The 22950-nt window shown below is 39.4% G+C and overlaps 2 protein-coding genes across 4 annotated transcripts in view; both read right to left on the bottom strand.

The window, feature by feature from the left end:
* Positions 1-22950, bottom strand: part of LOC133843580 (neurogenic protein mastermind) — a 98749-nt gene that overhangs the window by 24117 nt on the left and 51682 nt on the right. The window contains exons 1-3 of one of the 3 annotated variants that reach the window (XM_062277197.1): positions 17038-17194; positions 8934-9393; positions 6480-8501 (exon numbers count right to left, since the gene is read on the bottom strand). In XM_062277197.1, coding sequence (XP_062133181.1) covers positions 6480-8501; positions 8934-8945 — 2034 coding nt within the window. In that variant the 5' untranslated portion in view covers positions 8946-9393; positions 17038-17194. Of the gene's footprint in view, positions 1-6479; positions 8502-8933; positions 9394-17013; positions 17195-22950 lie in introns of those variants that run through there. The other 2 variants (XM_062277198.1, XM_062277196.1) reach the window with 2 other exon arrangements.
* Positions 20799-21365, bottom strand: LOC133844865 (acylphosphatase-1). Its single transcript, XM_062279139.1, has one exon. It carries the CDS (start codon positions 21272-21274, stop codon positions 20951-20953), a length of 324 nt encoding a protein of 107 aa, XP_062135123.1. The 5' UTR covers positions 21275-21365; the 3' UTR covers positions 20799-20950.

Below are 22950 nucleotides of genomic sequence, written 5' to 3'. Positions count from 1 at the left end.
GGTAAGCAATTTAGCAAAATAGATCTCAAGGATGCTTATCTACAAATGGAACTGGATGAGGAATCCAAGAAAATCATGGTCGTGAACACACCGCTGGGGCTTTTCCAATATCAGCGTCTTCCATACGGCATAGCCAGCGCACCAGCAATCTTTCAAAGATATTTAGAGCAACTTCTAAAGGGGATAGAAGGTTGTGGAAATTATCTGGATGACATCATCATCTCAGCGCCGACCAGTGAAGAACATTTAAAGAGAATAGACCAAGTTCTAGCAATCCTTCAGGAAAATGGAATTAGATGCAAAATCGCGAAATGCTTCTTTTTCGAAGATGAAATTGAATATTTGGGACGGAGAATTAGCGCACATGGAATTCTTCCAGACAGCTCAGGCCTAGAAGCGGTTAAACTACTGAAACCTCCTGAGAATCTGCAGCAATTGGAAGCATTTATGGGTAAAGTAAATTACTATTGCAACTTTATTCCAAATTATTCGCAATTGGCTGCTCCCATGAACCAACTTCGCAGAAAAAATGTAGATTACACGTTTGGACCTCAGCAGCAACAAGCATTTACGGATTTAAAGTCGCACATTATCAATGCAACGCAACTAGCCCATTTCGACGAAAATTTACCGCTAATACTTGCAACTGATGCATCATCTTTGGTATTGGAGTAGTGCTTTCCCATCGTCAGCATAACGGCACAGAAAGACCAATAGCTTTCGCTTCAAAAACTTTAGACAAACACCAGGTGAAATACAGCCAAATCGAAAAGGAAGGACTTTCTATAATCTTTGGAGTAAAACGATTTCACCAATATTTATATGGAAGAAAATTTACGTTGATAACAGATCACAAGCCACTTGTAACTATTTTCAATCCAGGCAAGCATCTTCCTTCGATGACATCAAATAGGTTACAACGTTGGGCTATTATTCTTATGGCATACACCTTTGAGATTCAATATCGTGCAACAGCAGCACATGGCAACGCCGATGCTCTTTCACGCCTTCCAGTAGGTATGGACTCAGACTTCGACAAAGAAGAGGAAGCCTGCAACACAGTTCTTGAATCGTCACCGCCCATTAATGCTGACACAATTCACAAACACTTAAACAACGACAAAGTTCTCAAACAAGTCGTACAATTCGTCACTAAAGGCTGGCCAGAAAAACTTCAACCGAGTCAAAACGATTTGTTGCCATATTTTAATCGTAGGTTTGCAATCACTACTAACCGACAACTACTTTGCTTACACACAGATGCCAGTCGTGTAATTATACCAGCCGATCTTCGCGCCCATATTCTGCAGCTCCTGCACGAAGGACATTGGGGCATTGTTCGTATGAAGCAGCTATCCAGGCAACATGTTTGGTGGCCTACCATTGACCAAGACATCAAAAATCTTGTCGATTCTTGCACCATTTGCAAATGCAACAATCCAGCACCGCCGAGAGAATATCACAGTTGGCCGGAAGCATCAACAGCTTGGGAACGTATTCACATTGACTTCGCGGGACCAATATTCGACGCCATGTGGCTAATTTGCGTAGACGCTTTCTCACAATTTCCATTTGCTGTTCAAATGCCGTCTACTACAACCGTCCACACGATTGCAGCACTATCCTCAATCTTCGCAATTGAGGGATATCCAAAAACAATAGTGAGTGACAATGGACCACAATTTACTGCTGACGCCTTCGCAGTATTTTGCAAACAAAATGGAATACAGCACATTACTACAGCACCGTTTCATCCCGCATCCAACGGATTGGCAGAGCGTTTTGTACAGACTTTCAAATTTTCTGTAAAGAAAAATTTATCTGATGGTTTGACAGTTCGAGAAGCAGTGACCAAATACCTCGCATCCTACAGGTTTACACCAAATGCCCAAGGAAAAACCCCTGCGGAATTAATACACGGTCGACCAGTTCGAACATTATTGAGCCAAATATTTGAGAAGCCTGTGCAACACAAACATGAAGACACCAAATACAGAGTTAATCAGCCGGTCTTCACTCGAAACTTTTCAAGGGGAGAAAAGTGGATTGAAGGAATAATTGATCGTACAGTCGGGAAAATGATGTACATAGTTCGCACCAAAAGTGGCTATGTTAAACGCCATTATAATCAGCTCAAATCAAGATCCTCAAATGATAACGACGATGACAAATCAACCGACTTCTGGTTTGTACCTGACATCCCTACTAAAAGTCCAGAATCTCAATACCAAGATGAACCGCTAAACTCATCATCCGCTCAGAAACAAGCCCCTGATACACCAGCAACTGTAACCCAACAGACCAAGGAAGTTCAACCAGCACGACGTCCATCGGGAATACCAGTCCGCCAAAGCACACGAGTTCGCCAAGGAGTTAACCGATTCCAGCCAAAAGATTTTAGAAAATCAAAAAACTAACAATCGCTCTTAATTTAGGGAGGAGATGTGTTATATATACTGAAATTAAAAACTTTAAAATCTCTCCTCACTAACAATAATACTATCGTACATTATTATACTAATAATAATCTGGCAACTCTGTAATCACCAATTACTTATACATAGATATTCAATAAAGTCAGTTCATATGCACACATCACGCAACGCATACACAACACTAAATATAGCCTTTGGATATATATATTTTTTTTTATATTTTTGCGTTATATTTTTGGCATATTTAAAATGCATGTTGGTATACCAAATATAGCTTCTATTATATTTTACTATATTATTACTATGGTAAATTTTCGGTATATTTGTGGAATATGGTTTTATTGAAAATAGGTAGCGGGTATCTCTCTCGAGCACACTCGACAGTAGTATTCGAACTTGTTTTAACGTTTGCTACAGATTTTTCGAATCTAATCATTCCAAATATTTGTTTAGAGGAAACCAATGAATAAGAAATAATTGTACTAAATTTGCTCACACGTCTTGCACCATAAATATTGAACAAATAACTAAATTCTATGTTCCCTTTTCCTTGTTATTACAACTTGTTAAGCTGTCAATAAGTTAGCAGCAAAACCTGTTGAAAATATAATAACATGCAATTATCGTTTATGTGATACAAGAAGACTTTGCCTACAATTATAGAAAATTGATATAGCATTAGCAGTATAAATAGATCTAGTCAACATATTTAGCTTTTAAGCCAATTTTATGTTGTGCTAGCAAGTAAATGAAATATTCAAGTATCTGCTATAATCGTGTTACTTAAATGGCATTTATCTATGCTAAAAACATTTGCAGTTGCTTTGCATATGAATTGAATGGGCTTTGGGAGTCCATTACAAATGATATACCCCTTTCCTTGATTCCTTCTTTCGTTATTGTTTGGGGGCGAACATTCAGGCAGCTGGTCGGGCGATTTAAAAAGCTCGTTAGGCAAATATTTACCAAGAAGATTTATTTTCATTTCATTTGCAAGGTTTTTCATTTCTTTTCTTCGTTATATTGTTGCTGCTTTTGTAATATTTATCGTACATTTTACACGCTGTATGTTCATTTCTTGTGCTCAAGTGTTTCACTTGTCTCGCACTTTTGTTGCTTTTGCTTTTGATGAAACATCGTTTTGTCTTTTGTGTCGCTATTGTTTTTGTTGTTGTTGCTTTTTTTGGGGGTTGCCAAAGGTTGTCGTGTTTTCGCTGAGGCTCTTAATGAGTCCTATGCAAATATATCGTTAGACCCAAGTGTGTATACGACGTGTTGACTTGAGACTTTCGTTACTACACCAAAGATAAGAGAAGTCGCCAGTTGAACACTTTTTAGCTTTGACTCAAAAGTCAATGCGTTGAATTTGCAGCCACATCTAGTATAAGCTGTGTGTGTGTATGTGTGTGTGTGTGTGGTGTTTGTGCAAGTCGTAAAAAGTCGTAGAAATGGACGCTAATGTCCGAAGAAGGGTGGCAAATTTAAGGGGTGGTCGGATAGCGGAAACGACTAAACCAAATTTCAATCTCAATCGTCAACAAGTTTTTGCCAATCTCTTTTGCTCGTTGCGGCTTGGACTCTCGGCGTGCACAACTATTTCTATATGCCAGAATGCTGTTGCAAGCATAAGGGTAGAGGGTTGGGGGTTGGAGGTTGGACAAAGGGGATGGGGATGGGGATGGAACTAAGGCTCTGGCACTTGGTAATGCATGAACGAAATTCATGAGAAAACTTGAGCTTGGTCGGTGCTTTGCTCGGACCGTGGACAAACTAAAGCGCAAAACGGAAATTTCACCCGTGTCCGTGTCCTTTCGCAAAGGCAAGCAACAACAACAATAATACAACAACAACAGCAACAACAACGAGAGCAGAAGCAGAAGAAGCAGAGTTGTTGGTTCTGGTCGCTTCTCGTTTTTTGGGTGCTTTTCTGATGAAAACTACTCAGCGACATGAAACTTAACTTAAAAAGTTTTGCACTTTCATTTTGTAAATGAAATGTTGTTGTCGACATCGTTGCTGTTGTTGCTATGAAATAACAGGAAAACAATTTGGAGCGGATAATGAATATGGGTTAGGTGGGGCACATGCCCCGCCTGGATATATAAGAATATCATTTGAGCGAGTGCAGTTCAGTCAAAGGCAAAAGCAAAAGCAAAAGCAACCTGCAACCTGCACAACTTGTAATGAGACCCTCGAGAAAAAGATGGGAGCAATGAAATGAAAGCAGGCGGGGGGGAAGAAGCAATGACAAAATGAGGTCTTGCATGAAGTGCGCAGACAAAAGATGAAGTCCAACGACGAAATGGAAATATGCATTAAGATATGAATTAAATTTTGCCAATTTTATGTGCTCTCTTTCTATGGTTTGGCAAACATATGAATACTTAAAATTATTTTAGTAATGTAAAGAAAGAACATTGATTTGATTGATTGACACGCACGAAGTGAATTGAAATTGTCAGTTTGCCAAATGGCAGCAAGTGAATAGGGAATTGCTCGCTTGTGAGAGCCAACATTCAAATTTAGTCAAGAATGTTGTGTATGTCACTTCTTAGTATGCATAAGTTTATTAAATGTAACTAGAGCATTTTCAGCATCATTAAATTAAAAAAAATTCAATTTTAACGATCGTTTTTCCACATTTATAAAAAGTTCAATTCAATTCTTTATAATGTTCTTATGTGAGGATTTCATCAGTATGCATTTTAAGATACGATACTATTTCCCCTTTTCTTTGAAAGGATTTTTTACTATACGAAAGAAACAAGAAAGCCATATTAAACTAAAAATGTACGAAAATACTACAAAATATATACTAAATATGCGTTTTTAATAGTATATATGTGTACATTACAAATATGCCACAACCCAAATTAAAATGTTCTTTTCTTTCTTTTTCTAATCTTAAATCCAATTAAAGCTTGATAAAAACCAATGGAAAACACTTGCTATAAATAATTAAATAAAATGGCATAAGAAACGCTTAAAAGAAATTGAAAATAAATATATGAACGCATACTTGAATAAATTATTTCAGTTGGAAATGTAATCAATTTTTGCTTTTATACATATCACAATTGCATAATTTATTCATCTGAATACTCGCACTGCGAAAGGTATTCAGAGCGATTAACTATGATTTGAGTCGCCTTTGGGGGCAATTGTGAACGGAAATGAGAATCTGTGTGTGATCTCCACCTCCTCAACGAAAGGACGAACTGGTTGCTGGGTACTTTATCATCTTTTTGCGCTGTGAAAGCGACGAATTCATTCCTAGGCAACCCGAAATGGAGCAACAGCAACAACTATTAATGTTGGGTTTTTTTTTTCGGAATTTTTTGACTATTGCTAGTCGTGCGGCACGTAATGAAAATGGCGCACATGGCAATGCTCGCTGCTCGGCTGTGGCTACGCTGCTGTCGCTGTTGCTGTTGCTGCTTTCCGACGAGACACGAGCAGCCAACTGAAGCCGAACACCAGGTCGACTGACAATTTTATGAACAGATGTGTGGTAAAATTAATGGACAGAGATAAACTTGTGCGGATGGAGCTAAAAAGGAGGGTTAAACGCCAACACCAGAATTGAGTGAGAGAGCGGACGGAAAAGAGAGAGACTGAGAGAGAGCGCTGTGAGTGAACTGATTTTGAGTGAACTCAGAATTGAGAGCAACCCCCTACGTAAGTTGAGTGTTTGCAGGTTGTGAAACTTCGTTCCGACATTTCTATGTCAATTTTCGGATGGGACGTTTGGGTGAATGTGTGTGTGTGTATGCTACATATATATCGACTTATGGTCGAAACTTTGCTGCTCAGCAGCTTCGACTTCTGCTGCTGCTGCTGTTGCTTGGCAAATGCCGAATTTTTGTCAAAGCTGTTGACTTCGTTACGCTGATAACTTAAATATGCATACGAAATTTACATACGTGTCCATGGTATTAAGTAGCGTAGTATATTATTGGATAAGGGAAAGCTTCTTGCTTCTCCATCTTCTTGTTTTCTGTTTGTGGTCGTTTGGTAATCGTAACGAGTGTTAACTGAACTCACCTGTATGCCGTGGGCACCGCCGCCCTGCTGACTGATGTGCAGTTGCTGCGTCTGTTTCATCTGCAGCGTTGTTGTTGTTGCCTGTTGCTGCTGTTGTTGTTGCTGCTGCTGCTGCTGCTGTTGTGCTGTGTTCGGCGCATTGCCGCCAGGCCCAGCATTGGGATTAGATTGCGGACCGCCGGGGCCACGGGACGGTTGCTGTTGCTGCTGCTGTGGTTGCTGTTGTTGTTGCGGCATATTGCCCGGCGCCTGGTTGCCTTGAGGGCCGCCGCGTGGCTGGCAATTGAGGAAGTTGGCGTTGGCATTTTGATTGCTGAATGGCGAGTATTGTTGCTGTTGTTGTTGCGCCTGCTGCTGCTGCTGCAATTGCTGTTGCTGCTGCGGCGTTGGCACCTGTTGCTGTTGCTGCTGCTTGGCAAAGTTGCCTCCCGCCCCCATAGGCACATTCAATTTGGGGCCATTGGGATGCTGCTGCTGCTGCTGTTGTACATGATGTTGTTGCTGCTGCTGTTGCTGCATGGCCTGCTGCTGTTGCAGACGCTTGAGATCAAAATCATTTTGTGAGGAATAAAAGAGCTCCTGTTTGATATCCAAGAAGTTCTGCTGCACATTCATGCCCGGCCCAGCTCCAGGGCCCTTCTGATGGAACTGCGGCGGCAAGTGTTGCTGCTGCTGCTGCTGTTGTTGTTGCTGCTGCTGTTGTTGCGCCGCATTGGGTCCCATGCCAAAGTCGTTGGGAAAACCTCCGCCATAGTCATTATAGCGTCCCTGTTGCTGTCCCTGCCCGGGTCCACCCATCATCTGGCCATGTTGCTGCTGTTGCTGCTGCGGCGCCTGTTGTTGCTGCTGCATGCCGTGTGGCGGACGCGGAAAACCTCCCATGCCACCCATGGCGCTCTTGTGCTGATGCTGCTCGGCCATCTGCTTGAGTGTCTGGGCTGCCAGCGAGTGCTCCGACATCAGGCCACCGCCTCCGCCACCGCCATTGTTGCCACCACCGCCTGGCGCACCATTGCCGGGTCCGTTGCCATTGCCATTGGGTCCGGTTTGGAAGCCGACGCCAGGACGCATTTTCATGGACTGCGGATCGAGTCCCATGCCAACGCCAAAGCCACCAAAACCATGACCTAGGCCACCCTCGGACTTAACATTCAGACTGTTGATCAAGTCCTGAGCATTCGGGGGCTCCACCTTGATGCCGTCCTCGGTCTTGATGTCCAGCAGCGGCTTCTCGTCGAAGCCATCGAGGAAACTGGGATTAAAGTCCTGCAGATTGTTGATGAGATCCTTGAACGTATCATTGTTCTCCGAGTTGTCATCACCGAGCAGATCCGGGAAGCCCGGAAACTGTCCATTCGCCCCATCCTTATCCAATGAGCCTAAGTCGGGGAAATCATGATCCGGTTCTCGCTTGCACTCCACCAAATTGGCCAAATTGCCCAGAGCGGACTTTTGCTGAGCCGACATCATGTTGGGTCCCATGCCAACGCCCACACCGACCCCGACGCCGGGTCCTGTGGGCATGCCGCCACCGCCAGGACCCCCGCCGCCACGCCCATTGTTGCCAAGGCCACCCAGACCGCCGCCTTGTTGTTGCTGCTGCTGCTGATGCTGCTGGTGTTGCTGCTGCTGTTGATGTTGCTGGTGTTGTTGGTGTTGCTGTTGCTGCTGGTGTTGTTGCTGCTGCTGCTGTTGTTGCTGTTGATCGGCGCCGCCGCCTCCCCCGCCGCCCACACCAGGTTCGCTCTTGACGGAGGTGTTGGTCAGCGCCTTTACAGTGACATTGGTGCTAATCTGTTGCGGCTGCGAGTTTGCCGCCGATGTGGTAAACTCTAATTGTTGCACAATCTCAACGGAGAACTTGGTTAGATTCTCGGAGCCGCCGCCAACGCCACTTGAGCTATTGTTATTGTTGTTGTTATTGTTATTATTATTGTTGTTATTAGGTAACTTATGCGGCGGTTCAAAGTTCTCGGCGCCATTGTCAACATCCTCCGCTGGTCGTTTTAGGAATTTTTGTTGCTACACGAGAAAATTATGGAAGAGAGAGAATAATGGAAAAATGTTAGATTTCATAGGAAATAATGTAACTTGAGTATGTTAAATATTTGTTATTATTCTTAAAGGCAATACAAATTCAATATTATTAACTTATTTATTTTTTTTTGTTTTTTTTTAAAATCGAAAACTTTCTAAAAGTCCCTAACTATTTCATATTTGTATGTGTTTTTAATGGAAATAAGAAAATAATTCTTTATTTTCTAAAGAATAATATTCTAAGGTTTTATTGGTCTATTATTTAACTGCAATAATTATAAACATTTTTTTACAGATTAACAGATCTTAACAGATTTATATATATTTTTCACAGGTATTGCAAACAATTTTAAATTAAACTTCACTTTAACTTTGAACCGAAATAAACTTTTAATATTAACTTTTTGTTCAGCTTACCCAAATATTCATAGATATTTTTTTTATTTGTTCGTATGCTTTATTAGGCAAGTTATTGTACGATAGTAGTTATAGCATATATATAGCTAAGAAGTCGAGAGTCAAGTTCAGTTTAACAAATAGTTGTTTAGCTTGTAGAATTTTTGGGGTATTTTATTTGAAACTGAGGCGTGAGTGATTGAAAGAGTTTTATCACTTGGGGTCTAGTGCTTTATGGCTTAGACTTGGTAGTAGTTGCGATGTCGTCCAGTGTTGTATAATGTGGCCAGTGTTGCCAGACGTCGACAGTATTGCATTTTGTTGCGTTTGCTGCGTGCGCGCATTTGGCTTTTTGAGTTTGCTTTGGATTAGTGTCTAGTTTAATTTCGTTTTTGTACACTTTTAATATTGTTTTATTCTTTGTGTGTATGGTTTTTTTTTTTCTTTTGTCACTTCTTCTGCTTGCAATTGGATTTGGCAGCTGCATAATAAAATCGACAATTCGATTAGCACTTCACAAAATTTCAACAACAACGAGAGAACACCAACAAAAGGCAGGCAAAATTCGCTGGGTTGACAAATAATCAAAAGCAGAAGAAGACGAAGACGAAGACGAGACGTGCACGAAATTTATTGAAATCATACAAAAGACAAAAGTGAAAAGAAATAAAGCAACAACAGAAACAACTATATACAATGCGAGGAAGTAATGCAAAGTGCAAACACAACAACAATACATATTGGCAAAGACACTTCTAATCAGCAGGCAGAGAATACAACAACACACAATGAGCTGGGCTAAACCGCAGAGAGTGAGAGAGGCCAGAAGACCAACGCTGAGAGTAAGAGTGTGAGTGCGCGAGTGAATGAAATAGAGTGGGTGAGAGCGGGTGGCGACTGCGACTGCGACGCTAACAGCGCCGCTGACGTCGCAATGTTGGTTTTGTTTTGTTTCGAGGCTGCTACTGCGCTTTTTTTACGCAAGTGTAACACAACGCAAAGAAGACAGCGCAACAACAAAACAAAACAGAAATGAAAGAAAAACGAAAAGCAAAGGCAAGCGCAACAGCAACAGCAACAGCACAGCAGAAAAGAAAAACAATCACATTTAAATCACAATGTGTTTTCTTTTCATTTTTTATTTGCCTGCTATGGCCCCGGCGCTGTTCGGCCTGCTTCGGCTCGGATGTGATCGGCTGGCGCCCGCCGTTCGCCTCGTCGTCGGCAGCTTCGGCAACTTCGCTGCTGAGACCGCGCGCGCGACTTTTGCTATTTATTTTGTTTTTAATTAATGCAAAATGTATACAAAATAGCAGCGAATAGGCGCAACTGAGTGAACCTAGGGGTCGTAAGGTGTGCGACACGCGAATGGACAGGGCGAGAGTGTTGTCTTATTGCTGTCGCTGTCGGCGTCGCGGTCGCTGTTGCTATTGCCTTTTTTATACGGGCTTGACAAAAGGCAGAGCAGCGTTGGCAGCAGAAGAAGAGCAGCTGAATGTAAGTACACACAGTACATAGCAATACATATAGTATGTTTGTATGTATGCACATAATACGTAATGGGGAGTTGCGAAACGGATTGAACGGTAAACTGACACGGGATTATGTACACACATACACACCTACATACAAATATATATGTGTATATACATGTATGTGTGGGCATATCCACGGAGTAAGACGAGGAGAGGCAATGGCTTTACCTTTAGAGTCGAGAAGTACTCACATCAATACTTGCAAGCAGTTCATGATATAAAACATTCGAATAATCTTGTGTGTGTATTACATAATAAATTGAGCCTATTACTCATACTTAGGCTTACAAAATACGTTCAGAGGTATTTATAGAACCCAAGAGTAAGAATTCAACTCGCAGTTCGTTTCATTCGGGATTCGTTTATCGAAACTGTTTAGTGGATTATATCGCAATTTACTTATTCTTAGAGAGTGCAAAATATAGAAATAATGAAACGATATTATTCCAATTAAGAATTATAGATTAAAAACAAAGAAAAGATTGCATTTTATTCGTCCAATCTTACAATAATATCTGGAAAACCCAAATGAGATCATAACCATAATTAAATATTATTTCTCTCACTATACGTCGCAAAAGCATAACCAGAAAAATTGAGTTATATCTTTAACATTTGGATTGAATACGATTCTTGGAATCAGAATCAGTTCTTTTGAAAAAGTTTTTGAAATTCCCGAAAATTGTTATCAAAGATTTTCCGAGCAACAATCTGAATATCTTTCGAATTTGTATTCTTTATAAAAGAGATTCCCATCATTCATACATCTATGTATGTATGTATATATCTGCCTCTCTCTCTCTCTCGCTCTGTCTTTCTCTTTCGTGTACTCTCACTCTCCATCGCTTTCCCTAATGCAAACAGGCAGAGCACTAGTTAATAACTTTATGACAGACTCGCACACTCACTCACTCACTCACTCAGAGCCAACTCAATATACCCAATTGCCTCCGGCTGGGGACTTGGAAACAATCTTCTCCATGTCCATGTGGCCATAAAACCGAGTGAACCGATACACGCGCCAAACACTTTTCCCATTCACTCGCCTCATTATGAATAAATGCCGTTTCATAAATTTGCTTTTCTTTCATACTCGTGTAACCCTCTCCGCAACAACCCCTTCCCCCTTCTCACTAACCCCACTGCTCATTTTTTCTGTTTTTTTTTGGTAGAGCTTTTCTCTCATCTGTGCATCTCTGTGGGCATCTCTCGATGGAAACGTGACACAAAGAATGCAAAACTTGCGCTATTGGTAGGCAGCAAAAGCGGTGGCAGATGACTTGGGGGGGAAGTTGCCACAATATTAAACTTATGTTGCACATACAGACACACACACAGACATACACATAACACAGTGGTAGAGACGAGTCCAATGCTGAGGCCCGTTTAGAGCGTTAAAGCAACTCGCACAATTTACAAACTTAAAAGTAATTTAGTTTTTTACGACTCCGCTGCGGTAATAAAAATGTGTGTTGCCCACTCGCTCGCACATTGACTCTCTCTCCCTCTCTGTCCGCCTCTTCTCTCTTTCGTCTTTTATGTATTCTTACACACTTTTGCAATTCACCTCACCTACAACATACATTCAGACGTATGAACCTTGCCTATTCCCCCTCCATTTCATATACCACAATACAGAGCTGCATTTACATTTATCGATACGTCTTCGTCTTCGTTTACATACGTACATACATACATATCTATGTAAGTTTGTATGTACGTCCTAAAGCTTGTCAGTTTTATTAGTCATTTAATTTGGTATTTCGTTTACAACTCTTGGTTATGTTTTACGCAATTTTAAGGAGTTCTTTTACTAAATTAAACTATTACGTTCTTTAAGAAACCCTAATGAAATAAAGACCCGTTACTTGCAACTGTTACTTTAATCTATAGGAAACCTCCAGCAGTCTCTGCATGTTACCCATTGTTTACACGATGAATTTATTTCTCATTCCCATACACGCATAATAGAATAGTCTATTGTTCGCTTTGAATTTGTTCCTTAAATATCATGTTAGCTAAAAGTGAACTCGTAATCTATTTCTATAAACTTTTATTATTTCATATATATTTTTTTATATTTTGAGTTCATTTAGTTATTCATAAATCTGAGAAATCAGCAAATATTCATTTGAGTTACTTTTTGATTTACTTTTTTCTTACTATAAACATTATTTCACTTTATCTTAATTATATTCCCAATCTGATTTTCTAAATTTCTGAATATAGTTAAAGTCAACAGTCAATCTATTTCTAAGATCTACAAATAACTAAGTTATTTAGAATACTTTTCATATTTTTTAATTTAATCATTTCTAATATCTATGTTTTTTTTTGTGAATGTTATTTTCCCCAGACGTCTATATGATCATTGACTGAGTTGTTTTTTAATTGCCTAGAGAAAAGAAAGTCCGAAATATAGCCAAGAGTTATTATTGAGAGTTGTTGTTCACCATCGCTTCTCCTCCCCTCTCCACCCCCCACCCATCAACGGTGCTTGTTGGTTCCCTATCAGGCGGAGGCTAAAATAATTTTGTACGCTTGAAGCGCACTGAAATAAAGCGCAAAATATGATGCCGCGAACCTTGACACATTAAAATAAGCAACAGCAACGGCAACGGCGAAGCAAACAGCAACAGCAAAAGCTGGCAGCGCAGTTGTCAGCCGATGTCGACGTCGACGGCGACGCCGACAGCGATGTGAGTAAGACGCAAAGACGTCGACAACGACAGTCAGTAAATTTGTGTGTGTAAAAATAAAAATGTGAAAAGCTTTGCTGTTGTTGCTGTTACTTTTGTTGCTGCTTTGTCTGAATTTCATTTTCATGTTTCAATGCGGCGGCGGCGGCTCGCGCTGCAAAAATAAAATAAATAAATGCTGTGCACAACGCGGCGTATGATTAATGCGAATTAGCAGCGAGCAGCGAGCGACGAGTGTCGAACGCGTCGAGAGCAGCAACAACAAAAAACAGTAAAACGAACTGTAAACCAACTGCCCAACGGAAGTGGTCGAAAATTTCGTGGAAAGCCTTCGCTAGTTCCCTATCACTTCACCTTCTTTCTCTTCACTCCTCTCCTCTTCCCTCTCTCGCCCCATGCTTGAAAGCGAATTGAGTTGCGATGAGTTGTGTCGTGAGTTTTCGTTGCGTTGCGTTGCGTTCCGTCGAGTCTCAGTCGAGTTGAGCTGAGCTGAGTTTAGTGCGATGTTTTGTCCTGAGCTGTACGAAGGTGTTGATAGGCATTAAGTTCATTGCTGTTGCTCTTGTTGCTGTTGTTGTTATTGTTCGTGTTGTTGAGAGGTCGATGAAGTGTCGAGTGCGAGAACGAGAGCGAGTGCGAGAAGCATGCTAATAAGCGCACATGTAATCCAAAAAGCGAGCGAATAAAGTGCTTGCAGCTTAACTAATTGCAATTGATCAATCTTAATCTTAATTTCTGACACGGCGGACTTAACAGAAAATTAATAAATTAAGCAAAAGCAAGTGAATAGTCAAAAATATAGACCTGCGAGATACTCTTTAGTCATCATAAAGCTTCCATGAAATGCTTGTATTAAATATACTAAATATACTGAACCATTTTGAATAATACAAATCGATAACAAATTCAGTCTAGGTTGATTATTCTGATTAAAACTATGCTGACAATACTAATCCACATGAAAAGTTCTGAAATTTGTAATTTAAAGAAACTACAGGGCAGCAGATAAATAATGATAATAATATGCGTAATTTTTAAGCTAGAGCGACTATTTTGGTACATAAAATACTAACTATACTACTATCATTTAAGATTCCTGAAATTTGTTGCGATCAGATAAAATATTGTTGAAAATATTTAAGAAATAATTTGGAATGGGAAAAACTCCTACTGCAATAGGATGTTACTTGAATTGGCTGACAATCTGGTATATTTTGCACCTAATGGTATATTTTGAATGCATACTATATATAGTACTTGGTATATCTTTAGTGAGATGGCTCTCTTATAGTCCAGCACACTCGACTGATGGTTTCTTTCGTGTTTTTTTTTTCCTTTCAATTTGTATATATTGCATTGTAAAATAAAACTTTACTCTATCATAACAATGTCTCCTCATTAATAATGCCACCAATTTAATTGTCTGTCTCATTTTTCCATTCCAGCACTTTTATACTTTTCTGATAGGCATAAATAGTGGAAAATGGAGTCAAGCTGTAACTTTAGGTCTTTGCTTGACACTTCAATGAATTCTTGTGAACTGCAATACACGACGTATGCGTAATATTTTAAATTCTCTAACGGCAAACGCCCCCCGCTCATTTGTGATAAAGTAATGTGAGGACGAGGGGGGCTGGGGAAGGTGTTGGACCACGCCCTCTTTGTGCATGCTTGCATTACATTTTCCATACTATTAACTTTTTTGCACATTATAAGAAATTTCGCGCTTGGCCAGAAATAAAAAATAAATAAAAACAACGTCAAGATTAATTCAGTAAAAGTGGGAGAAAAATAGCAAGCAAAGATGCAAAGTGGCAGACTAACCAATACCCTAACTTGTATTCATTTTACCAGTATGGTAGAAATTTAAAATTTTTCTCTTAGAAATTAAATTTTAATAGATTAGTAAAACATTTTTCATACTTTTGGAAACACTTAAGAAATTTTAACTGCCCCTTCGAGTCATCGACTTTTATAGGGTATTAAAAACGCATTCAAATTATAAATCATTTTTCAACTCATTTAACTGCTTGCGAAAAACTAATGAGAAATTATGATGGCAAAATTAATTTCAGCGAAATCTCAGATGTAACAACGGAGGATGCAGAACATAATAATAAGTAATTGCAATAATAATAATAAGAGTCTAATGCATACAAATGATTAACAGCGACCGCATTTTCCTAGACACTTCTCAGTCTACACACACTGACTTGGCTTTTCTTCATTCTGACCATTTGCATCCAGTCAGTCAGTCAGTCAGTCAGTTTTTTATTGCGTGTTGTTTCTATAATTGTTGATGTTGTTTTTCTTTTTGTTTTTCCACATTGCATGCAAAATTTTTGTGTTTGTTTGCCTCTCTAACTGTATGTCTGTTTGTGATGATTTATTAAGTCCGATGGCGGAATTGTAACGAATATCGAATACTCTTACATCTTATGAGAAATTGGTAAACTGAGTAAAAAATCAACTGAATTAAATGTTTAAAATACTCTTACGTCTTATTAAAACTAAGTCTTAAACTTATCTGAACTAAGCCGGAATTCAAAATAAAATAATCTTTTTATTCCCACACACTTTTCACTTCTACCAATTCATTCATAATATTTAGCTATGCAAAACTTTATTATAATTTTTATCTGTTCACAAAATTATTTCCCGAAAGAATTCAAAATTTTCCATTTTTTCATTAAGTTTGCACTTATTAATTCCAAACATGCTTCTAATTAATTGGTTTATTTATATCTTATTTCTTTTTGCACTTCACTTTTTATTAGCGTCTCTAGAGAAGCAGCTGAGGGAAAGAGAAAGAGAGAGGGAGAGAGAGAGAAGTCCCATAGATTGTCCGCACAATTTTCGTTGATTTATTTTGCATACTTTGATTTATGTTTTTTAATTTCGTTCGTGTTGGAAAAACTCACTGACTGACAGAAAGAGAAAGAGAGAGAGAGGAAAACCGAGCAAGCTATAGAGATAGTAAATGAGTGGTGCCAAGGGGGAGGGAGGGAGGTAGGGGGGAACATCGTCTAATAGCTGTGCACCTAATAAATTTGCATTTGCTATGCATAATTTCTCAAAAGAAATACAAATGTCAAATAAATAAATAGGCACAACACAGCGAGAAGTTCTTCAAATGTCTCGACACAACCAAAACAAACAAACAAACGAACAAACAATTTCACAAATTTCTCGAGAATGTTTCGCACAAATTTATGCAGAATTATTTTGTGACTTTCACAGGGAAATAAACAAATAAAAATCTTAATTGCTTCCTCTAATTTCAATTTGAATAAAGAATTTTCTGCAATTTTTCAACATTTACACAACTTTTTAATGATGTTTAAATTATATTCTTATATTTCATTTCATTTTTAATTTAAATCAGTATTATTTTTTTACAGTTAAAAATGATTAAACTTGAAGTTTATACATATTAAGAATTTCCATAAATTGAAACACTTTTGAATGAATTTAATAAATAATATTAATTATATAATTCATTTTATTTAATCACTTTAAAATAGTTGAATTTATTTAAAGTTTGAAATGGTTTTATATTTATATTTTACTGTTTCATTTTAAACAAATATATTTTTTTATATTCTTAAACAAGTTGGAAATAAAAAGAATTGAAAAACACTACAAAACAAAAACGAAAACAGATGAAAATATTTTGAGAATTTTATCACTTTTTTGAATGATTTTCATTTATGATTTTGATGTTTTGCCTTTTGTTGCCGTTGTTGTTGTCGTTGTTGTTGTTGCTTAAACACTTTTTAGCCGCTTGCACTGAAAGCCACTTTGGGTTTTTTTTTTTGTTTTTTTTTGTTATTTATTGTTGTTGGTTCTCGTATGTTTTTATATTACTGCGGGAACACAAACAAAACGCACACCGAACGTTGCTTTTCTTTTGCTTTTCGGCTGCTGCTGCTGTTGTTGATGATGTTGTTTTTGTTGCTGTTGTTGCCGTTGCTTTTCGTTGCTGCTGCTGCTGCTGCGGCTGCTTATTGCTGCTGTCGTGAGTCGTTTGGCAGTCGGTTTATAACTGGCACGAGCCACTGCCAGCGAAGCAGCTCGAACCGAATGCGGGCAGCAGTCAGTTGACGTTGACGTCGACAGCGACGCCGGCAGCGAGAAAGTTTGCGTTTGCATTGTTGCAACGACAGCGACAGCAGCAGCAGAAGCAGCCAAGCGAATTTTCAGCGCTGTAAAGTTCTCTGTCTGTATGAGTGTGAGTGTGTGTGTGAGAGAGTGCGTATGTAACTGTGGGGGTGGCTGTCAATCTGTTATGTTATGTTGTTTTCAGTTATGCTCGGCTGTCGGCTGTTAGCATGTTAATAACAGAGCGCGTCGCTGCCCAATGCTAAGCTTATCAGTTGAGACGTTGTCGTTGTCGCTGTTAAACTTTTTACAAACGCGCATTGTTGCATGTCAGCGTCGACGGCGCTGCCAGCGTCGTCGATGGTTGTTGCTGCTTTCAGCTGCTTTCATGTTCAAACCAATTCGTTTGTCATTTGTTTAATGACACAAATATTTGTGCAAAGTGTTTGCATTTATGTATGTCGCGACTCGCGACTTGCGATTCAACTCAACTCAACTCAACTCAGCTTAGCTCTGAGCTCAATTCAACTCGACTCGGTTCCTATTCAATTTCAATTTTCTTTTTGCCATTCGTAATAATTTTGTTGCTATTATTTTCTTTTTTTTTTGGCGTCATAAAAGTTTTCCGACTTGTTTTCTTCGTTGCCAGGCAAGGCGAAATATGTAAATGTTTGTGTGTGTGTTGCAAAGTGTGCTATAAATTTGATTACTACATAATAGCCTCAATAATAACGCGACTAATGACAATACTTTGGCAGATGATCAAAATGGCTCGTAGCGGGTGAAGGCGGAAGGCGGAGGAAGTGAAGTTTTGCTAGAGCTTTAGCTTTTGTTATTATGCAGAGTATTTTACTGCTGCGTGTTGTTGTTGTAGTTGTTACTCATATTTCTGCGCGCCTCTCAGCCAAATTGAATTCCATTTGATGACTGTTAAATTAAGTTGAAATGTTTCCACCCCAACCCCCATCTTTCCCCTTCCCAAGATAACCCCTTGCGTGTAACTGTAACAAGGACACTCGAGTGGAGTTGAAACTTTGTGCTCTATGGCACCGATACCCAAAAGCAAAGCGAAGCGGCAACGGCCACTCAAATTTCACAACCCTCGCAACAACAACAACAACTACAATGTAAACAACTAAATAAGGAAGTGACACCGGAAGCAAATCCAGCGAATGGGGCACGGAGGGGGCTGGAGGGTTGGGGCCGCAGCGACGCGTGGCTGGCAACGCGCGCGGAATGCTCAAAGGAATGTCAAAAAGCTGCCAACTCCTTGCTGCTCCTCCTCCTCATTCTCTCATTGCTGCTCCTCCACAAACGGCTCAACAGTCCCCATTGAGTGCCAACTGACGCCGCGGGTGCTTTTGAGGCGGCGTTAACAGCAGCCCAAGGCAAGAATCACTCAAAAGTCTAGCTAACGAGAGAGGCAAAGGAGAGCGAGAGAGCTAGAGAATGTACTTTGAGTGCAAAAAGCATGTAAGCTACGCTCTTTTCATCCACTGTCTCACTCTCTCTCTCTCTTTTCGTCACTCGGCAAGTGCCAACGACACCGGCCGGCTGAAACTAGTAAAAGCCACACCACCATTACATTCACTCTCTCCGCATACACTCACAAGCACACACACACACACTTCTCCCCTATGCTCTCACTCCGCCACGCACTTTGCAGTTTAACCTATAAAAATACCGCAGCAACAACAGCAACAGCAGGTTTCCGACTTCGACTGCAGCATAGCAAATGTTGTCGCTGCTGCTGCTGCTGCTGTTGTGTTTCAAATTGTTGCTCATTGTCGCTGCGCGCCTGTTACGCACTCAACGAAGTTACCAACACACACACACGCACACATTCACACACACCGATTACGCACACACGACACAGGCAAAAAACAAAATCACAAATACGCTGCAGAGTTCTGTAATGTTGCTGTTGCTGTTACTGTTGACGCTGCTGCTGCTGCTGCTGTCGCTGCTGTTGTTGTGTTGGTGGCGTTTCATTTATTTGATTTTGTTGTGATTATGCGCAGTGCACGGGCGTCGGCGTCGTCGTTGTCGTCTACGTCGACAGCGGCGCCTACGTCAGCGATGGCGTCGCGTTGTAGCCAGCGACCCATGGAGGGCATTGAGTACTCAAAAACAATAACAACAACAACATGGCAAGCATATACAAAAAAATGCAGCTACTGAAATGTGCGACTCTTAAATACGCTGCTAAAATACAGTTAGTTCTCAATCTGATGAAATAATTTGAAAACAAAGTAATAGACCCGTATGACGTTATCAGAAGGGTTTAATTTTTCAATACTTGCAAAAAGGAGTTACGTAAATTTCAATTTGTCATACCATAATACCATAATAATGATTATTAATTTGCTAAAAATATATCCAATAATATTGAAACAAAGGTAACAGACCCGCATTACCTTCACAGAAAGGTTTCAATAAATTCACACAATCGATTATTTGCAAATGGAATTTCTCAAAAATTACATATGCTATAATTATATAATGGAGATCTAGGCAAATTACTGAACTCAATTCATATTATGGAAAATTAAGTTGTTAAAAATATATTTAATCATTTTTAAAGGGGTTTCCATAAATTCGTTGAATTGCAACAATAAATATTCGAATCTTTGCAAAAGTAAATTCTTAAAAATTAATTTAAAGGGTTTTATATATATTACTGAATTCTGTTTAAACAAGTAAGAAAGCTACAGTCGAGTGTACTCGACTGTGAGATACCCGCTACCCATTTTGAATAAAAGAGATATATTTTGCGGTATTTTTTTTTATCAAAATATACCGAATATACTTCAAAATACTAAAATTATACCAAATAGTATATTTATTTATATATACCAGATGGTCTGTAACAGGTAGAAGTTATAATACCCTTCTACCTTATGGGTAGCGGGTATAAAAATGGATTACTAAATTTATATCTTATCTTTTTGAAAACCCATACGAAATTTGAATACTCTTTATTTCAATTGTCAATTTAAGATATTTATTAATGTCCAAAAACTCCTTAATGTGAACTATTTGATACCTAATGCTAATCTGAATTCCGAATATTTATTGGTGGTATATTATGTGAAACAAACTCATTTCATTTCTAATTCTCTGGCAAACGCAATTGGCCTCAACTTTGCTTTGGCAATATGTGGTGGCAATGGTGGCAGCAACAATAGCTGCCATTTCTATGACGCTGTTTCAGTTTGCTTATGCTGTAGATGTGGCTGTAGTTGTAGCTGTTGCTTCGTTGTTGCCACGTAAAAAAGAAAAGAAAAATAACTCATTGCCAGTTTGGGGCGGCGGCGCTCAACTGGAAATGCGGCCCAGCCAGAGGCTGCAGGTGTCTGTGTTGTTCGTCAGTCTGTCTGTCTGTCTGTCTGTCCGCGTGTGTTTAAGCGTATGTGTGTGTGTGTGTCCATGTAGCTTGGCAATGCTTAATTAGTAGCTGGCAACGAGCTTGAGCTTGAGGTTTATAAATGATGCCTCAACCCAGAGAGAGAGAGAGAGGGAGATGGGAAACATTCACATAAGGAAGACGCTTAAGATCTGCACTGCGTTTATTCCAGTTTTAAGCTGAGCATAACATAACATAACGATATCAATATCAGTCATCAGTCAGTCATCAATCAATCAATTTTGTCCACGCCAAAACAATAACAACTAATCTCTTCCTCTCTCTGAGCTCTCTTGTCTAGTGATCTTCCAGCTGATATGAATGGCTGCGAATGGTGAAGTCATCGAAATTATGCACAGGTATCTCCTTGGTGGGCGTAAACTCGGCTCTCTCGATGATCGCACGCTCGCTGCCAAAGCAGAGCAGCCAGAACTTGAGCTCATTGACCTTTGGCAGCGTACCCTCCAGCTCCCCCTGGACAGTGCCACGATCCGTGTTCATCACCCAGCCACGCACTCCATTCGATAGTGCCAACGATCGCGTTGCCCGCCTCAACTTGACGCCCTGCACCTCACCGAACACTTCGAAGCCACAGGTGAAAATCTGCTCATCCATTTCCATAAGTTCCCAAAGATTTTACCAAGTATTTCTAAACTCCTATCTAAGGAAATTCGAGTAAGTGCTAGTGATGCGCCTTCTCAGTTTAAATCAGAAATTGTGTTTAATAAAATCATTTGGGATAAAATACAATGAACGTAAAAACAAGTAAGTAAAAAGAAAGTAAGAAAACAGTGGAGTGTACTCGACTTTGAGATACCCGCTACCCATTTCAATAAAAACAAAACATTATTATTCTTAAAATATACTGCTAAACTACTAATACTACTAATTACTGCACTATTTGGTATATTGATTTAGTACTACATTCAAAATATACCATAGAGTGCAAAATAAACACGAATAATCTTTTGCGCATATGTATTTAAAGGGTAAAAGGCCATCGGTATGAAAGTCGTTCTCATTGATCCAAGAATATTATTACATTTCGGAAGTATTGTTTCATTATCACATCATTATTTAAGTGAGATTATTATTTTGAAAATATTCATTATAAGGACAAAAAATGTGATACAAATTCACTAAAAGATTTAATTAATATAATTTAAAAGACTTTCGAGTTTTAATATTATTATATTTTTTTATTTATATTTATAATTTTTGTTACAAAAAGCAGATATCTGTTCAAATAATGCTGATCTTTTAAGAAAGGTTCCACTTAAAAAATATTAATAATTCAAATATGCAAAGAAACTTTTAAGAATAGTACAACGACTTTGTGATTTTAATATGGTAATGTGATTGCTAATTTAAATAGCAGACAATTATATATATTTTAAATTTTAATATATATATTTTCATATGCAATATAATAAAGTGATACACTAGCAAATACCCTGTCTTCAGCAGATGCTGACAATAAATCTGTAACTTGACGCAACTATAGAAAAGTACAAATTATTATATTTTGTTGTATTTAATATTATTTTGTCAAGTACCTAGTCCATTGTATCACCCACCCAAATACTCCTCAAATGTGACCATTGTATGTATGTGTATGTGTGTGTGTGTGTGAGTGTGGGAAAGTGATTTCTTATTGTGAAGGAAAGACGGCAATGACTTGTGGATTGGGAGCGCTTTGCTTACTTAGCGAGCACCCTCCTGGCTAATCACATTGTATCATTGTATTGGCCTATCCATATCCCATATCAGCACTAGGGACTCATAAATCACATGTCGCACACGCACACACACATGCACACATCCACACACACACACACACATATACAGTGACATGCCGGCAAGTTCATCTCATGGCAATCCAATCAACTGAGAATGCCGCCAAAGTTAGCAACCACCACCGTCTTGGTGGACAAATGTTTTGATGCAGCCACCCAACAAACCACCCACCCACCGAATACCCCTCCACTCCCCTTCCCGCCCATTGTGACAACCACCTATAGCTGCAAAACAATAACTAGCGAGATAAACAGACAACATTTGGCGGTAATGCAAACGTCGACTTCTCTATGGCAAATATTTAATATGATATTTATGGTGAGTGCGGGCGGGCGGGCGAGCGAGCTGCCGACCAAAAGCAAGACTAAGGCAGAGTCAGAGACTGGGCAAAAAGGCTGGTGATAAATGACTACAACGACAGCGACAGCAACAGCAACAGCCACAGTGCTAGCGTTAGCGACAGCGACACTGTTGCCCACCATCTCTCCACCACCTATGGC

The sequence above is a fragment of the Drosophila sulfurigaster genome, chromosome 3, assembly GCF_023558435.1.
Source record: "Drosophila sulfurigaster albostrigata strain 15112-1811.04 chromosome 3, ASM2355843v2, whole genome shotgun sequence".
NCBI lineage: Eukaryota > Metazoa > Arthropoda > Insecta > Diptera > Drosophilidae > Drosophila > Drosophila sulfurigaster.
Note: the sequence above shows the minus strand (reverse complement) of the source record. Positions and strands in the feature narration are given on the sequence as shown.

What these genes read in the sequence shown, in the direction of transcription:
- LOC133844865 (XM_062279139.1), bottom strand. Translation starts at nt 21,274, where the DNA reads ATGGAAATGGATGAGCAGATTTTCACCTGTGGCTTCGAAGTGTTCGGT.